This window comes from Salmo salar, chromosome 22, assembly GCF_965601325.2.
Source record: "Salmo salar chromosome 22, fSalSal1, whole genome shotgun sequence".
Lineage (NCBI taxonomy): Eukaryota > Metazoa > Chordata > Actinopteri > Salmoniformes > Salmonidae > Salmo > Salmo salar.
This window is the reverse complement of record NC_138312.1, coordinates 44,142,694-44,159,657: the sequence shown is the minus strand read 5'-3', so window position 1 is coordinate 44,159,657 and position 16,964 is coordinate 44,142,694. Positions and strand designations below refer to the sequence as shown.

At 42.3% G+C, this 16,964-nt stretch overlaps 1 protein-coding gene across 1 annotated transcript in view; it reads left to right on the top strand.

The window, feature by feature from the left end:
- LOC106583449 (voltage-dependent L-type calcium channel subunit alpha-1D) overlaps positions 1–16,964 on the top strand; it is a 145,725-nt gene that overhangs the window by 114,781 nt on the left and 13,980 nt on the right. Inside the window, exons 33-42 of the mRNA XM_014167635.3 lie at positions 134–225; positions 2,298–2,457; positions 3,573–3,700; positions 3,931–4,027; positions 4,242–4,344; positions 4,517–4,618; positions 12,501–12,634; positions 14,591–14,707; positions 15,322–15,743; positions 16,583–16,609. Coding sequence (XP_014023110.2) covers positions 134–225; positions 2,298–2,457; positions 3,573–3,700; positions 3,931–4,027; positions 4,242–4,344; positions 4,517–4,618; positions 12,501–12,634; positions 14,591–14,707; positions 15,322–15,743; positions 16,583–16,609 — 1,382 coding nt within the window. The remainder of the gene's footprint in view (positions 1–133; positions 226–2,297; positions 2,458–3,572; positions 3,701–3,930; positions 4,028–4,241; positions 4,345–4,516; positions 4,619–12,500; positions 12,635–14,590; positions 14,708–15,321; positions 15,744–16,582; positions 16,610–16,964) is intronic.

Here is a 16,964-nt window from a genome sequence, read left to right as displayed (position 1 = left end):
CAGTAACAGCCTCACCAAACCTCTTTATAAAGAGTAGTAAAATAGTTTTCGATTGCATACGCTAATGAACACAACCCTGTTCTTCACACAGTATGTAAACTGACCCTTGTTTAATCTATACTGTTTGTTTCAGGTGTTCGGGAAGGTAGCCATGGTGGACGGCACCCACATCAACAGGAACAACAACTTTCAGACCTTCCCTCAGGCCGTGTTGCTGCTCTTTAGGTCTATAGGGGTCAGGGGGTCAGCGTGAGGGGTCACAGGGGCAGATTTCACCCAGACGATGTAGCGTTGAAGCGCAAGACTAAACTTCTTTGCTATTTCGGTCCCATGGCTACCACATGCACAGATACTACATGTGACTGGCCGAGAGCGAAGTCATACTTCTTCCTCATCGCAAATTCTGCATTGCTGCTCGTGCAACGTCATTCCTCTAAAGTTACCTTTAACAACGTTTTGACCCTTAACCTCTATGGGCTAGGTGGGACGCTAGCGTGCCACCCGTGGTGCACTCCATCAACAGCAGGTGCATTTCAAGAGCGGCAAATTTGAATCCAAATAAATGTCAAAATTCAAATTTTTCAAACATACAACTATTTTACACCCTTTGAAAGATAAACATCTCCTTAATCTAACCACGTTTTACGATTTCAAAAAGGTTTTACGGCGAAAGCATAAATTTAGAGTATGTTAGGACAGTACATTTACAAGAGTTGTGTGTAATGTTTTGTCAATTCAAAGACAGGGTCACCAAAACCATAAAACCAGCTAAAATGATGCACTAACCTTTTACAATATCCATCAGATGACACTCCTAGGACATTATGTTAGACAATGCATGCATTTTTAGTTCTATCAAGTTCATATTTATATCCAAAAACAGCGTTTTACTATGGCATTGATGTTGAGGAAATCGTTTCCCTCCAATAACCGGCAGTCAAGTCAGCGTCACAAATTAAATAATTAAAATTAGAAAACATTGGTAAAATATTATATTGTCATTTAAAGAATTATAGATTTACATCTCTTGAACGCAATCAACTTGCCAGATTTAAAAATAACCTTACTGGGAAATCACACTTTGCAATAATCTGAGCACTGCGCCCAGAAAAATACGCGTTGCGATACAGACTAGACGTCATGTTGGGGAGATCTAAAATCGAAAATACTATGTAAATAATCCATTACCTTTGATTCTCTTCATCAGATGTCACTTCCAGGTATCACAGGTCCATAACGAATGTAGTTTTGTTCAAAAAAGCTCATCATTTATGTCCAAAAATCTCCGTCTTGTTAGCACATGATCTAAGCCAGCCGGACTTCTCGTCATGAACGAGGGGAAAAAATATATTTACGTTCGTTCAAACATGTCAAACGTTGTATAGCATAAATCATTAGGGCCTTTTTTAACCAGAACATGAATAATATTCAAGGTGGACGAATGCATACTCTTTTATAACGTATTGGAACGAGGGTACCCAACATGAACTCGCGCGCCAGGTGTCTAATGGGACATCATCGTTCCATGGCTCTTGTTCGGTCAGATCTCCCTCCAGAAGACTCAAAACACTTTGTAAAGGCTGGTGACATCTAGTGGAAGCAATAGGAAGTGCCAAAATATTCCTCAGCCCCTGTGTTTTTCAATGGGATAGGTTTAAAGGCAATACAACACATCAGGTATCCACTTCCTGTCAGAAAATGTCTCAGGGTTTTGCCTGCCAAATGAGTTCTGTTATACTCACAGACACCATTCAAACAGTTTTAGAAAATGTAGGGTGTTTTCTATCCATATGTAATAAGTATATGCATATTCTAGTTACTGGGTAGGAGTGGTAACCAGATTAAATCGGGTATGTTTTTTTATCCAGCCGTGTCAATACTGCCCCCTAGCCCTAACAGGTTAAAGGGATAGTTTGGGAATTTAGCAATGAAGTCCAGCATAAAGGAAGTTATGCTAGCTGTATCCAAAGACTTCCAGTCTCTGTGCTAAGCTAGTTAGCATTGGCTTGCAAAACTATCTCAAGTTTCATAAAAATGGTATCCACAAGTTCATCCAACTCTGGGGAAGTAGATAAAGGGCCTCATTGCCAAAATCCCCAACTATCCCTAAAAGTCTTCATCAGGAGATGTGGTTGTGAAAAGGTTATGGTAATGCTGACTAGGCTATCTGATGAGTGATGTTTTTGTCCCAGGTATACCACAGGCGAGGTAAGGAGATATGTTGATGACATATGGTTGTGAATAGGTTGTGCAAAGGTTATGCTGAGGTATCTTGACGAGTCATGTCTTGGTCCCAGGTGTGCGACGGGGGAGGCGTGGCAGGAGATCATGTTGGCGTGTGTGTCTGGAAAGCTGTGTGACCCAGAGTCTGACTACAACCCTGGAGAGGAGATGACCTGTGGAGCCAGCTTCGCCTACATCTACTTCATCAGCTTCTACATGCTCTGTGCCTTCCTGGTGCATAAATACACTTAGATACACACTATTCTGTACATACTGGACACACTTATACACTAGGCTTGCGCTGTATACCGTATATACCATATACCGGGGTATTTGGTAACAGCCACGGGATGGTTTTTCAATACCGTCAATATCGTCAAAACTATTTAACAGTAAATGTGAATATTTGTAGCTACGTTTAAAGTTAATACCTGCAGTCAACTTGTGCAATATGTTATGAGATAAAGCAGATCACGTTCTTCATTTCACCTGTCATGTTATTTTACATTATGAAGCTTACCATAGTTCCCCAGAACAGTTGAGCCAGTCACCTGTTTGTAAATAGCACAACGGAAGAAAGAGAGCTGCTGAGTCCATAGCGTTCTATATCTAGCGGTGAATCTCAGGTGTGTGGTGCACATGAGATAATGAAGTTATACTTGTATGCAATTCACTACTAAATGTTTGCCATCAGATATCTTATAATGCCTTTCTACCAGGAGTCAAAGTGCTCTGGATGAGTTATCTTTACAGCTGCCATTTTTTCCCTGTGCTTCCTACTAGCATTTTTTTCTCCTCCTTTTTTCTCCCCTCTGCTCCATGTACACATGCTGCTCTTTCTTCAGAAAAGCATGCATCGCAACTTTGTTCATTTGCACAATTTCTCATTCACTTTCACTTGTAAATGTCCACACTCACCGAAAATAACATTTGGTAGCTGCTAGCTATGCTTGCATAACTATGAGCTTAATTTGCCTATCTTTGCAATTAGTTTATGTTTGTTTTCACTCATTAGCATTTAGCTAACAGCGTCTATGTGATTTCATAATTAGTTTGTGCTTATTTTGTTAGCATTCTGGTAATAGAGGCCAAATGGGCTCTTCATGCGTTTTTAGCACCCCCTTGTGTGCTATGCCAGTAATACCATAAATCCTGGGATGAGAGAAGGTTGGTATGAAGCTATGAAAATCTGGAAACTGCCCAAGCCTATTATACACACCGCAGACACACAATCAAACACATACACACCAACATACAGGCATACACTATAAATTCTCACAAATATGCTCACACAGATACAGACCTACATTCCCACAATAACTGTAACCTATTCTGTTCTTCTAATCTAGATTATCAATTTGTTTGTGGCTGTTATCATGGACAACTTTGACTATCTGACTCGTGATTGGTCGATCCTGGGTCCTCACCACTTGGACGAGTTTAAGAGGATCTGGTCTGAGTATGACCCAGAGGCCAAGTAAGTGTGTTTTGTGTGTCTATTTAGTGCAAATATTTGGCTGTATTAACCTGTGTGAGATTATGTTTGAGATTAATTTCTGGCTGTTCTGTTGCAATAGTCTGAGTGTATTTTTATATCTTGCTCTCTCTCTCTCTCTCTCTCTCTCTCTCTCTCTCTCTCTCTCTCTCTCTCTCTCTCTCTCCTCTCTCTCTCTCTCTCTCTCTCTCTCTCTCTCTCTCTCGACACAGGGGCAGGATTAAACATCTGGACGTGGTCACTCTGCTCCGACGCATTCAGCCTCCTCTGGGCTTCGGCAAACTCTGTCCTCATAGAGTGGCCTGCAAGGTACACCATCTCTGGTCTCTCTCTCTGGTCTGTCTCTTTCTCTCTGGTCTCTCTCTCTCTATCTTTCTCTCTATCTTTCTTTCTCTCCCTCTCTCTATTTTTCTCCCTCACTCTCTCTCTTGTATCACTCTGTCTTGCTCTCTCTCAAATGTATCTGGCATGTGTTGATCTTTATAAACAGCATGTAAGTAACTCTCCTTTTTCCTTCTCTCAGAGACTGGTGGCCATGAACATGCCTCTAAACAGTGACGGCACCGTGATGTTCAATGCTACCCTATTTGCATTAGTACGCACAGCCCTGAAGATCAAAACTGATGGTAGGAGACACACACACACACACACACACACACACACACACACACACCACACGCACACGCACACGCACACGCGCACAGCAGCACAGCACAGCACAGCACAACACCACAACAGTATCATCTGTACAGTTTATATTGATAGTGACAGGACATGTGTTGTTTATCTGTGCTGTAGGTAATCTGGAGCAGGCCAACGAGGAGCTGAGAGCAGTCATCAAGAAGATCTGGAAGAGGACCAGTATGAAGCTACTGGACCAAGTGGTGCCCCCTGCTGGTGGTCAGTCAAAACACAACATCCTAGTAGCAACACACAAATTAGATCCCAGTAGCATATATAGACCCACACGCCCAACATCCCAGCACACTATCACACATAAATATATTACACATCACATAATGCCTTCTCACTGTATATACACAACAAACTCCCCCTCTCACACATAATGCCTTCTCACTGTATATACACAACAAACTCCCCCTCTCACACATAATGCCTTCTCACTGTATATACACAACAAACTCCCCCTCTCACACATAATGCCTTCTCACTGTATATACACAACAAACTCCCCCTCTCATATGTAATGCCTTCTCACTGTATATACACAACAAACTCCCCCTCTCACACATAATGCCTTCTCACTGTATATACACAACAAACTCCCCCTCTCACACATAATGCCTTCTCACTGTATATACACAACAAACTCCCCCTCTCACACATAATGCCTTCTCACTGTATATACACAACAAACTCCGCCTCTCATATGTAATGCCTTCTCACTGTATATACACAACAAACTCCCCCTCTCATATGTAATGCCTTCTCACTGTATATACACAACAAACTCCCCCTCTCATATGTAATGCCTTCTCACTGTATATACACAACAAACTCCCCCTCTCATATGTAATGCCTTCTCACTGTATATACACAACAAACTCCCCCTCTCATATGTAATGCCTTCTCACTGTATATACACAACAAACACCCCCTCTCATACGTAATGCCTTCTCACTGTATATACACAACAAACTCCCCCTCTCACACATAATGCCTTCTCACTGTATATACACAACAAACTCCCCCTCTCACACATAATGCCTTCTCACTGTATATACACAACAAACTCCGCCTCTCATACGTAATGCCTTCTCACTGTATATACACAACAAACTCCGCCTCTCATACGTAATGCCTTCTCACTGTATATACACAACAAACTCCCCCTCTCACACATAATGCCTTCTCACTGTATATACACAACAAACTCCCCCTCTCACACATAATGCCTTCTCACTGTATATACACAACAAACTCCGCCTCTCATACGTAATGCCTTCTCACTGTATATACACAACAAACTCCCCCTCTCATATGTAATGCCTTCTCACTGTATATACACAACAAACTCCCCCTCTCATACGTAATGCCTTCTCACTGTATATACACAACAAACTCCCCCTCTCATATGTAATGCCTTCTCACTGTATATACACAACAAACTCCCCCTCTCATACGTAATGCCTTCTCACTGTATATACACTACAAACTCCCCCTCTCACACATAATGCCTTCTCACTGTATATACACAACAAACTCCCCCTCTCACACATAATGCCTTCTCACTGTATATACACAACAAACTCCCCCTCTCATATGTAATGCCTTCTCACTGTATATACACAACAAACTCCCCCTCTCATACGTAATGCCTTCTCACTGTATATACACTACAAACTCCCCCTCTCACACATAATGCCTTCTCACTGTATATACACAACAAACTCCCCCTCTCACACATAATGCCTTCTCACTGTATATACACAACAAACTCCCCCTCTCATATGTAATGCCTTCTCACTGTATATACACAACAAACACCCCCTCTCATATGTAATGCCTTCTCACTGTATATACACAACAAACTCCCCCTCTCACACATAATGCCTTCTCACTGTATATACACAACAAACTCCCCCTCTCACACATAATGCCTTCTCACTGTATATACACAACAAACTCCCCCTCTCATATGTAATGCCTTCTCACTGTATATACACAACAAACTCCCCCTCTCATACGTAATGCCTTCTCACTGTATATACACAACAAACTCCCCCTCTCACACATAATGCCTTCTCACTGTATATACACAACAAACTCCCCCTCTCATATGTAATGCCTTCTCACTGTATATACACAACAAACTCCCCCTCTCATATGTAATGCCTTCTCACTGTATATACACAACAAACTCCCCCTCTCATATGTAATGCCTTCTCACTGTATATACACAACAAACTCCCCCTCTCATATGTAATGCCTTCTCACTGTATATACACAACAAACTCCCCCTCTCATATGTAATGCCTTCTCACTGTATATACACAACAAACTCCCCCTCTCACACATAATGCCTTCTCACTGTATATACACAACAAACTCCCCCTCTCATATGTAATGCCTTCTCACTGTATATACACAACAAACTCCGCCTCTCATATGTAATGCCTTCTCACTGTATATACACAACAAACTCCGCCTCTCATACGTAATGCCTTCTCACTGTATATACACAACAAACTCCCCCTCTCATATGTAATGCCTTCTCACTGTATATACACAACAAACTCCCCCTCTCATACGTAATGCCTTCTCACTGTATATACACAACAAACTCCCCCTCTCATATGTAATGCCTTCTCACTGTATATACACAACAAACTCCCCCTCTCATACGTAATGCCTTCTCACTGTATATACACAACAAACTCCCCCTCTCATATGTAATGCCTTCTCACTGTATATACACAACAAACTCCCCCTCTCATACGTAATGCCTTCTCACTGTATATACACTACAAACTCCCCCTCTCACACATAATGCCTTCTCACTGTATATACACAACAAACTCCCCCTCTCACACATAATGCCTTCTCACTGTATATACACAACAAACTCCCCCTCTCATATGTAATGCCTTCTCACTGTATATACACAACAAACTCCCCCTCTCATACGTAATGCCTTCTCACTGTATATACACTACAAACTCCCCCTCTCACACATAATGCCTTCTCACTGTATATACACAACAAACTCCCCCTCTCACACATAATGCCTTCTCACTGTATATACACAACAAACTCCCCCTCTCATATGTAATGCCTTCTCACTGTATATACACAACAAACACCCCCTCTCATATGTAATGCCTTCTCACTGTATATACACAACAAACTCCCCCTCTCACACATAATGCCTTCTCACTGTATATACACAACAAACTCCCCCTCTCACACATAATGCCTTCTCACTGTATATACACAACAAACTCCCCCTCTCATATGTAATGCCTTCTCACTGTATATACACAACAAACTCCCCCTCTCATACGTAATGCCTTCTCACTGTATATACACAACAAACTCCCCCTCTCACACATAATGCCTTCTCACTGTATATACACAACAAACTCCCCCTCTCATATGTAATGCCTTCTCACTGTATATACACAACAAACTCCCCCTCTCATATGTAATGCCTTCTCACTGTATATACACAACAAACTCCCCCTCTCATATGTAATGCCTTCTCACTGTATATACACAACAAACTCCCCCTCTCATATGTAATGCCTTCTCACTGTATATACACAACAAACTCCCCCTCTCATATGTAATGCCTTCTCACTGTATATACACAACAAACTCCCCCTCTCACACATAATGCCTTCTCACTGTATATACACAACAAACTCCCCCTCTCATATGTAATGCCTTCTCACTGTATATACACAACAAACTCCGCCTCTCATACGTAATGCCTTCTCACTGTATATACACAACAAACTCCCCCTCTCATATGTAATGCCTTCTCACTGTATATACACAACAAACTCCCCCTCTCACACATAATGCCTTCTCACTGTATATACACAACAAACTCCCCCTCTCATATGTAATGCCTTCTCACTGTATATACACAACAAACTCCCCCTCTCATATGTAATGCCTTCTCACTGTATATACACAACAAACTCCCCCTCTCACACATAATGCCTTCTCACTGTATATACACAACAAACTCCCCCTCTCATATGTAATGCCTTCTCACTGTATATACACAACAAACTCCGCCTCTCATACGTAATAGCCTACACACACACTCTCTCACTCATGATTTCAGCTGTGTCCTGCTGTTTTCTGCTCTCATGTTCTCCGCAGTGTTTTTGATCCGTGTGTGTGTGTGTGTGTATCTACACTCTTTTTTTCCTGTTCCGGATACCACTGGAGGTTCCAGGGCGACTGTTACTGTGACTATTACTGTTACTGTGACTGTTACTGTGACTATTACTGTGACTGTTACTGTGACTGTTACTGTGACTATTACTGTGACTGTTACTGTGACTGTTACTGTGACTATTACTGTTACTGTGACTGTTACTGTGACTATTACTGTTACTGTGACTGTTACTGTGACTATTACTGTGACTGTTACTGTGACTGTTACTGTGACTATTACTGTTACTGTGACTGTTACTGTGCCTATTACTGTTACTGTGACTGTTACTGTGACTATTACTGTTACTGTGACTGTTGCTGTGACTATTACTGTTACTGTGACTGTTGCTGTGACTATTACTGTTACTGTGACTGTTACTGTGACTATTACTGTAACTGTGACTGTTGCTGTGACTATTACTGTTACTGTTACTGTGACTGTGACTATTACTGTTACTGTGACTGTTACTGTGACTATTACTGTTACTGTTACTGTGACTGTTACTGTGACTGTTGCTGTGACTATTACTGTTACTGTGACTGTTACTGTGTGCTAGGCTTTGGGCTTGCATGGCCTCATAGTGGTAGATCACTGTTTGTCAGTGCATGCCGTACCTCTCCTACTAAACTCTCTTTCTCTCCATCTGTTTCTCTCTCTCTCCCTCGCTCTGTCTCACTCTCTCTCTCTCTCGCTCTCTCTCTGTCTGTCCTTATCTCCCTCTGTCTCTCTGTCTCTCTCTCGCGCGTTCTGTCTGTCTGTCTGTCTGTCTGTCTGTCTGTCTGTCTGTCTCTCTCTCTCTCTCTCTCTCTCTCTCTCTCTCTGTCTGTCCTTATCTCTATGTCTCTCTCTCTGTCTGTCCTTATCTCTATGTCTCTCTCTCTGTCTGTCCTTATCTCTCTGTCTGTCCTTATCTCTATGTCTCTCTCTCTGTCTGTCCTTATCGCTATGTCTCTCTCTCTGTCTGTCCTTATCTCTATGTCTCTCTCTCTGTCTGTCCTTATCTCTATATCTCTCTCTCTGTCTGTCCTTATCTCTCTGTCTGTCCTTATCTCTATGTCTCTCTCTCTGTCTGTCCTTATCTCTCTGTCTGTCCTTATCTCTCTGTCTGTCCTTATCTCTATGTCTCTCTCTCTGTCTGTCCTTATCTCTCTGTCTGTCCTTATCTCTATGTCTCTCTCTCTGTCTGTCCTTATCTCTCTGTCTGTCCTTATCTCTATGTCTCTCTCTCTGTCTGTCCTTATCGCTATGTCTCTCTCTCTGTCTGTCCTTATCTCTATGTCTCTCTCTCTGTCTGTCCTTATCTCTATGTCTCTCTCTCTGTCTGTCCTTATCTCTCTGTCTGTCCTTATCTCTATGTCTCTCTCTCTGTCTGTCCTTATCTCTCTGTCTGTCCTTATCTCTATGTCTCTCTCTCTGTCTGTCCTTATCTCTATGTCTCTCTCTCTGTCTGTCCTTATCTCTATGTCTCTCTCTCTGTCTGTCCTTATCTCTATGTCTCTCTCTCTGTCTGTCCTTATCTCTCTGTCTGTCCTTATCTCTATGTCTCTCTCTCTGTCTGTCCTTATCTCTATGTCTCTCTCTCTGTCTGCCCTTATCTCTCTGTCTGTCCTTATCTCTATGCTCTCTCTCTCTCTCTCTCTCTCTCTCTCTCTCTCTCTCTCTCTCTCTCTCTCTCTCTCTCTCTCTCTCTCTCTCTCTCTCTCTCTCCATTTGAGCTTTTCCACAGCTTCTGTTCCTTTCCTCTATATTGTATATCTGTGTATATAAAAAAAATGACTCTTAAGAACTTCAGAATATTCTGAAGCAGTTCTGTTTTAGGGTGGTGGCATGGAACTAGTGTTGCCTCATTTTTCCGAACTCTGTCCCCAACGTGCTTGTTTAAAGTGACACAGACCCCTGCTTCAGAATCATTCTCACTTACTCACTCACTCACTCACTCACTCACACGCACGCGTGCACACACACACACACACACACACATATTGTACTGTAAATGCACACTTTGATATACTCTTGCATACATCTTCTACATCTATTTTTACATTGCTCTCATATGTGTGCGCACACACGCACATGCTATCACATGCTACCACATGCTACCACATGCTACCACAAGCACACACAAATACACACTAACACTAACATGCTCACATGTATACCTAGTTCTGCTTGCTTGCATGTGCTCAGTAGAGTCTAACTGCGTATTGGGCTCCTTAACACCCCAAATCCCTCTACTGGAGTGGATCTCAACTGTTTGAATACATTCCCAGGGCTGCCTCTTTTTAGTCATATCATAAATCAACTTAACAAAAACAGCTTGGAGCATTAACTCCTATCTAAATGAAGTGCCTTGCTTTACTTAGTAAATTGCTCATAATAACCAGTATGAATGATACTATTTTAACCTGCAGACTCAAGAAAGTAGACTCTGTACGGGTCCTGTGCCTTTGTGGTCCTGCCTGTGCCCTGTCTGCTATGTCTGCCCTCTCTTTCTGCCTCCTAGGCTGGGCAGGGGGATAATCATAGCAGTGATAGTTTAGAAGATGTCAATAGGTCCAATAGAAATCTTATAATTCTTAGGAATTACAGGATCTCTATGGGAGGCCCAGCCTAGCATCGAAACATAGTTCAGCTAAGGTTTCGGTTTAATTTGAGGTGTACCAGTGAGGTATACCAGTTCTGTTTTAGGGTGGTGGCATGGAACTACAGTTGCCTCTTCTCTCCGACCTCTGTCCCCAGGCCTGAAAGATGTAATTGAGGATTCTATTATTGAATTATTATTGAGTTATTATTGAATTATTATTGAGTTATTATCGAGTTATTATTGAATTATTATTGAGTTATTATCGAGTTATTATTGAGTTATTATTGAGTTGTTATCGAGTTATTATAGAGTTATTATTGAGTTATTATTGAGTTGTTATCGAGTTATTATAGAGTTATTATTGAGTTGTTATCGAGTTATTATTGAGTTATTATTGAATTATTATCGAGTTATTATCGAGTTATTATTGAATTATTATTGAGTTATTATTGAGTTATTATTGAGTTGTTATTGAGTTATTATAGAGTTATTATTGAGTTGTTATCGAGTTATTATTGAGTTATTATTGAATTATTATTGAGTTATTATCGAGTTATTGAATTATTATTGAGTTATTATTGAATTATTATTGAGTTATTATCGAGTTATTATTGATTTATTATTGAGTTATTATTGAGTTGTTATTGAGTTATTATTGAGTTATTATTGAGTTATTATTGAGTTGTTATCGAGTTATTATTGAGTTATTATTGAGTTGTTATTGTGGTCTTTGACCTACAGAGAGGGTTGACCATCCATGTGATGCAGCTTCAGATACAGTAAAAACACCATCAACATGGATGTATATGAATGATACAGGTGAATGATACAGATACAGTAAAAACACCATCAACATGGATGTATATGAATGATACAGGTGAATGATACAGATACAGTAAAAACACCATCAACATGGATGTATATGAATGATACAGGTGAATGATACAGATACAGTAAAAACACCATCAACATGGATGTATATGAATGATACAGGTGAATGATACAGATACAGTAAAAACACCATCAACATGGATGTATATGAATGATACAGGTGATATGAGATTTCAGTGCATTGACCAGTGCAGTGCATGAAGGTCCAGTACAGCACAGGGATCTAGGGAATAGTGTCTTATCATAGTGTTTATAGGATAACCTCACGGTTAGGGTCCAGAATCTGAGGGGAACGGCTGGGGCGTGGGGAAGCCAAATGAGCATGGGACTCCCAGAATGCTGTGCAGTGACCTCCTGTCTGACACAGGAAGCGTTTGTGTGGTCTGTTCACCTAGATGATGAGGTAACCGTGGGGAAGTTCTATGCCACCTTCCTGATACAGGACTACTTTAGGAAATTCAAGAAACGTAAAGAGGAGGGCCTGGTAGGGGTGCACGCCTCCCAGAACAACACAGCCATCGCTCTACAGGTGAGTATTGGTGTATGTGTGTACTGTATGTGTGTGTGTACTGTATGTGTGTGTACTGTATGTGTGTGTACTGTATGTGTGTGTGCGAGCATTTGTGTGTGTGCGTGTGTTTGTGTGTGTTCATGTGTGCGTTTGTGTGTGTGTTTGTGTGTGTTCATGTGTGCGTTTGTGTGTGTGTGTGTGTGTGTGTGTATGTGTGTGTGTGTGTGTGTGTGTGTGTGTGTGTGTGTGTGTGTGTGTGTGTGTGTGTGTGTTGTGTGTGTGTGTGTGTGTGTGTGTATGTGTGTGTGTGTGTGTGTGTGTGTGTGTGTGTGTGTGTGTGTGCGTGCGTGCGTGCGTATGTGTGTTTGAGAGAGAGCAAGAGTCTACAAAATGTGCGAAGAAATGTGTGTGAAGAGAAAGTGTGTGCCTGAAACACTGAGAATCTCTGTGATAATGTTGTGATTTATGATTCAGCAGGTCATTCATGATCAAAGCTATTGGTGTACAGTATGACCCTGCTTATGTGATGACGTACATCAATGTATGTCTCTTTCTGAGAGACATGTGTCTTCATCTCTATGTTAACGTTGACAATGGTATGTGTGCGTATCTGGCAACGTCCCAAAAGGTTCCCTATTCCCTCTATCGTGCACTACCAAGGCTCTGGTCACTATGTAGGGAATAGGATGCCATTTGGGACGCATCCATTGTCTCTGTCCGCTCACCATCGTCATCCAATGTTTTCACATGTGTCTATCACCCATCAGCTCATGAAGCTCACACTCACAGCAGCTTTTTTTCTGTTTCCGTCACCGTTAGCTTCAAGCCATGAGGTTTTTTTTCTGTGTCCGTCACCGTTAGCTTCAAGCCATGAGGGTTTTTCTGTTTCCGTCACTGTTAGCTTCAAGCCATGAGGGTTTTTCTGTTTCCGTCACTGTTAGCTTCAAGCCATGAGGGTTTTTCTGTTTCCGTCACCGTTAGCTTCAAGCCATGAGGTTTTTTTTCTGTGTCCGTCACCGTTAGCTTCAAGCCATGAGGTTTTTTTCTGTTTCCGTCACCGTTAGCTTCAAGCCATGAGGTTTTTTTCTGTTTCCGTCACTGTTAGCTTCAAGCCATGAGGTTTTTTCTGTTTCCGTCACCGTTAGCTTCAAGCCATGAGGGTTTTTCTGTTTCCGTCACCGTTAGCTTCAAGCCATGAGGGTTTTTCTGTGTCCGTCACTGTTAGCTTCAAGCCATGAGGTTTCTTTTCTGTTTCCGTCACTGTTAGCTTCAAGCCATGAGGTTTTTTTCTGTTTCCATCACCGTTAGCTTCAAGCCATTCGTTTTTTTCTATTTCGGTCACCGTTAGCTTCAAGACATTTGTTTTTTTCTATTTCCGTCACCGTTAGCTTCAAGCCATGAGTTATTTTTCTGTTTCCGTCACGGTTAGCTTCAAGCCATGAGGTTTTACCGTTTAGCTATTCCTCTCTATATCTCCTCATGTCCCTCATATTCCTAGATATACTTTTCCTCGTTGAAATTGATCTATAATAAGTAAAGTACAGTATGTACCTATTGTAATAACTGTAATTCTGAGTAGTTGCAATTTTTTCTACACTGCCAAAGATGTATCCAAAATGTCTCACATAACCAAGCGAGCACCCTTTGGTGAGGGAGAGCTATATCACACAGTCAGAATAATGTCATGTCATAGGAGACACACGAAGGGCAGGGCACATTCAGGGGAGCACATTTTGTTTGTCTCTTATAAATGTTCTCATCTCTCACAGTCTGTCTAGCACCGTCCTATATGGGCGTCTGTAAACTTCAGGTTTTGCGTGAGAGCCAGCAAAGGGCAGCTGTGTGTGCGTGTGTGTGTCTGTGTGTGTGTTTTTGATCTTGTTTGTATGTGTGTGTGTGTGAAGAGCCTCTTTGCCTGAAAGAGAACCCCCCCCTACCAGCCCTTAGCCCCTCCCTCTATTGTCATGGTTACAGGCTGGCCTTCGCACGCTACATGATATCGGGCCTGAAATTCGACGAGCGATATCATGTGACCTGCAAGATGACGAGCTAGTAGACTTTATTCCAGAGGAGGACGAGGAGATTTATAGGGTAACTTGTTCAATTCATCTGCCTGAGGGGGTAAATGTATGACACGTATATGTATTTTGTCTTGCTGGAATGGATTGGTTGGGTAAATGGAATATTAGGGTAATGGTAGTCTATAATGCCCCACATCAATGTCCCTATTGGAGGTATATACTGTACACAGCAGACATAGACATACACAGTCTGTAATATGACATTTTATTTGTATAGCGCAGCGCCTTCCATTTATAGACCAAAATCACGCTCTAAACGCTCTAAACGCAGTCACAAAGGTGGACTGGACATCGTTGCATAGATCAGACCTGTAGGTGTAGGAAAAGGACAATGTACTATGTTAATCTCAGAGGAAGTAAGCAATTTGGTGTTCTTCTGTTTTACCTTTTTCAGTTGATATGAAAAAAAGCAATTATAGTGCCTCCATTTTGCTCACATATACCATGAACCATTGAACCAGCTTCTGAACTTATTTTCCGCCCATACAATGATTTCTGAAAGGAAAACAAATCAACAATCACAACAAGTCAACCCAGTTTGCACATAAGTAGCATTGCATATTCATCCTCCGTGTTGAACAGAAAGTAGTCCCTGTACATTTGACCTTGAGTCTTCTTCCACAGCGCAACGGCGGGCTGTTCGGTAACCACGTCAACCACGTGAACGGGGACCACCACCGGCGCTCATCGAGTCACCAAACCAACGCCACCCAGCGGCCCCTGCAAGTGCAGCCGCCTCCGCACTACGCCCACATGGAGCAGCCGGTGGGGCGTCTCTGCCGGGCCAATGCCATGTCCCACCCTAACCACCACCACCACCACCATCGCCACCACCACCACAACTCCTCCTATGGCAAGTCGCCCAAGTCCACCAACATCAACTTGAACAATGCCAACGTGTCCAGTCTGCCCAACGGAGGAGGACACCACCACCGCTACTATGAGCACGCTCCGCCCCCCGCCAACGGTTATCCTGGACACCGTGGCGGCCCCTACTACCCGGACTACGACAAGCCACCTTCTCGCGGCACGCCGCAAGGACAAAGGTGACCACACACTGACCATCAGCCATCTCTCTCTCTGGCCGTGAAATGAAATGGGTGACGAGTCATGTGTTGTTGAATGGGATTGATTACTTATAGTAAGAGAGAATGGGGAAACGTCTGTGGCTTGAAGCTTCATGTACTATAAACTTCAAATGCCACAATAGTTTAGAAACTATAATGTCTAACCTTTAAACTCTTCCGTCCCTCCTTGTCAATGCACCTGAGCGACTCTCTGAGTCCCTCGTAGTCATACAGCTGTCTACGTGTGTATGATGATGTCAACACTAAGGGTTTTTGTACAATAGAACAAACCTGGGATATAAATTAGCATGCAGAGTAAGCATGCGGCTACCATTAGCCATAAGGCCATTCTGTGTATCTATCATTATAGATTTGCCAAAGGCAGGACCAAGCCTCTCCTTATCAAACGTTTTCCTTGTCACTGACCTATAGCACGTACCCTCTCAGACCCTCCCTTAAACTGACCAATCCCAGCTTCTTCATTCCATATAAGTGGCTAACGACACACATTTTATATTTCTTCATGCTACCCATCCCACAAGCAGTCAATACATCTCTCTGGAGCACCCCAGGGTTGAGTTCAAAGTCCATTTCAATTCTTATCATTTCAGAAAATGTTGCCCCCCCCAAACATTGGTACACACATCTGTCACCCCTCTGTCTTCCTTGAATTATACATATATAAGAATGCATGTATATGTTTCATATACTGTATGATATATATGTGACTCCCTACCCTTTTCTCTCTGTTCTCTCCTCCCTTTCTCCTACCTAACCAAAATGCTTTCTCTCAACCATCTCTCTGCTTTCTTGGACAGAAGGCGCTACTATGAGACCTATGTTAGGTACTGTATGTTACTTTCCTAGGTATGTCTAGAGCAGTATGTGTCCACCATGACAAAGGGGAACTTTTCATTTGAATTCCGTTTTTTGGGGCCAGTTTGTGACTGACTGCATCCCTGCTAAGGTTGCAAAATGCCTGTAACTGATTCTGGCAATATTCCAACCGGGATTTCTGGAAAACCTCTACGTTTTGGGGAAGGTACTGGAATTTTGCAACCCTAATCCCTGCTCAGTTAGTGCTGAGTGTTCTAGTCAGTCATCCCTCTCCCTGTCTCTGCACCACCACCTGTCTGTGGAGTAGTATCCCTTGACCCAGTGTTCTGATGTTTGACAGAGAAAGGAGAGGCCTGATTGGCC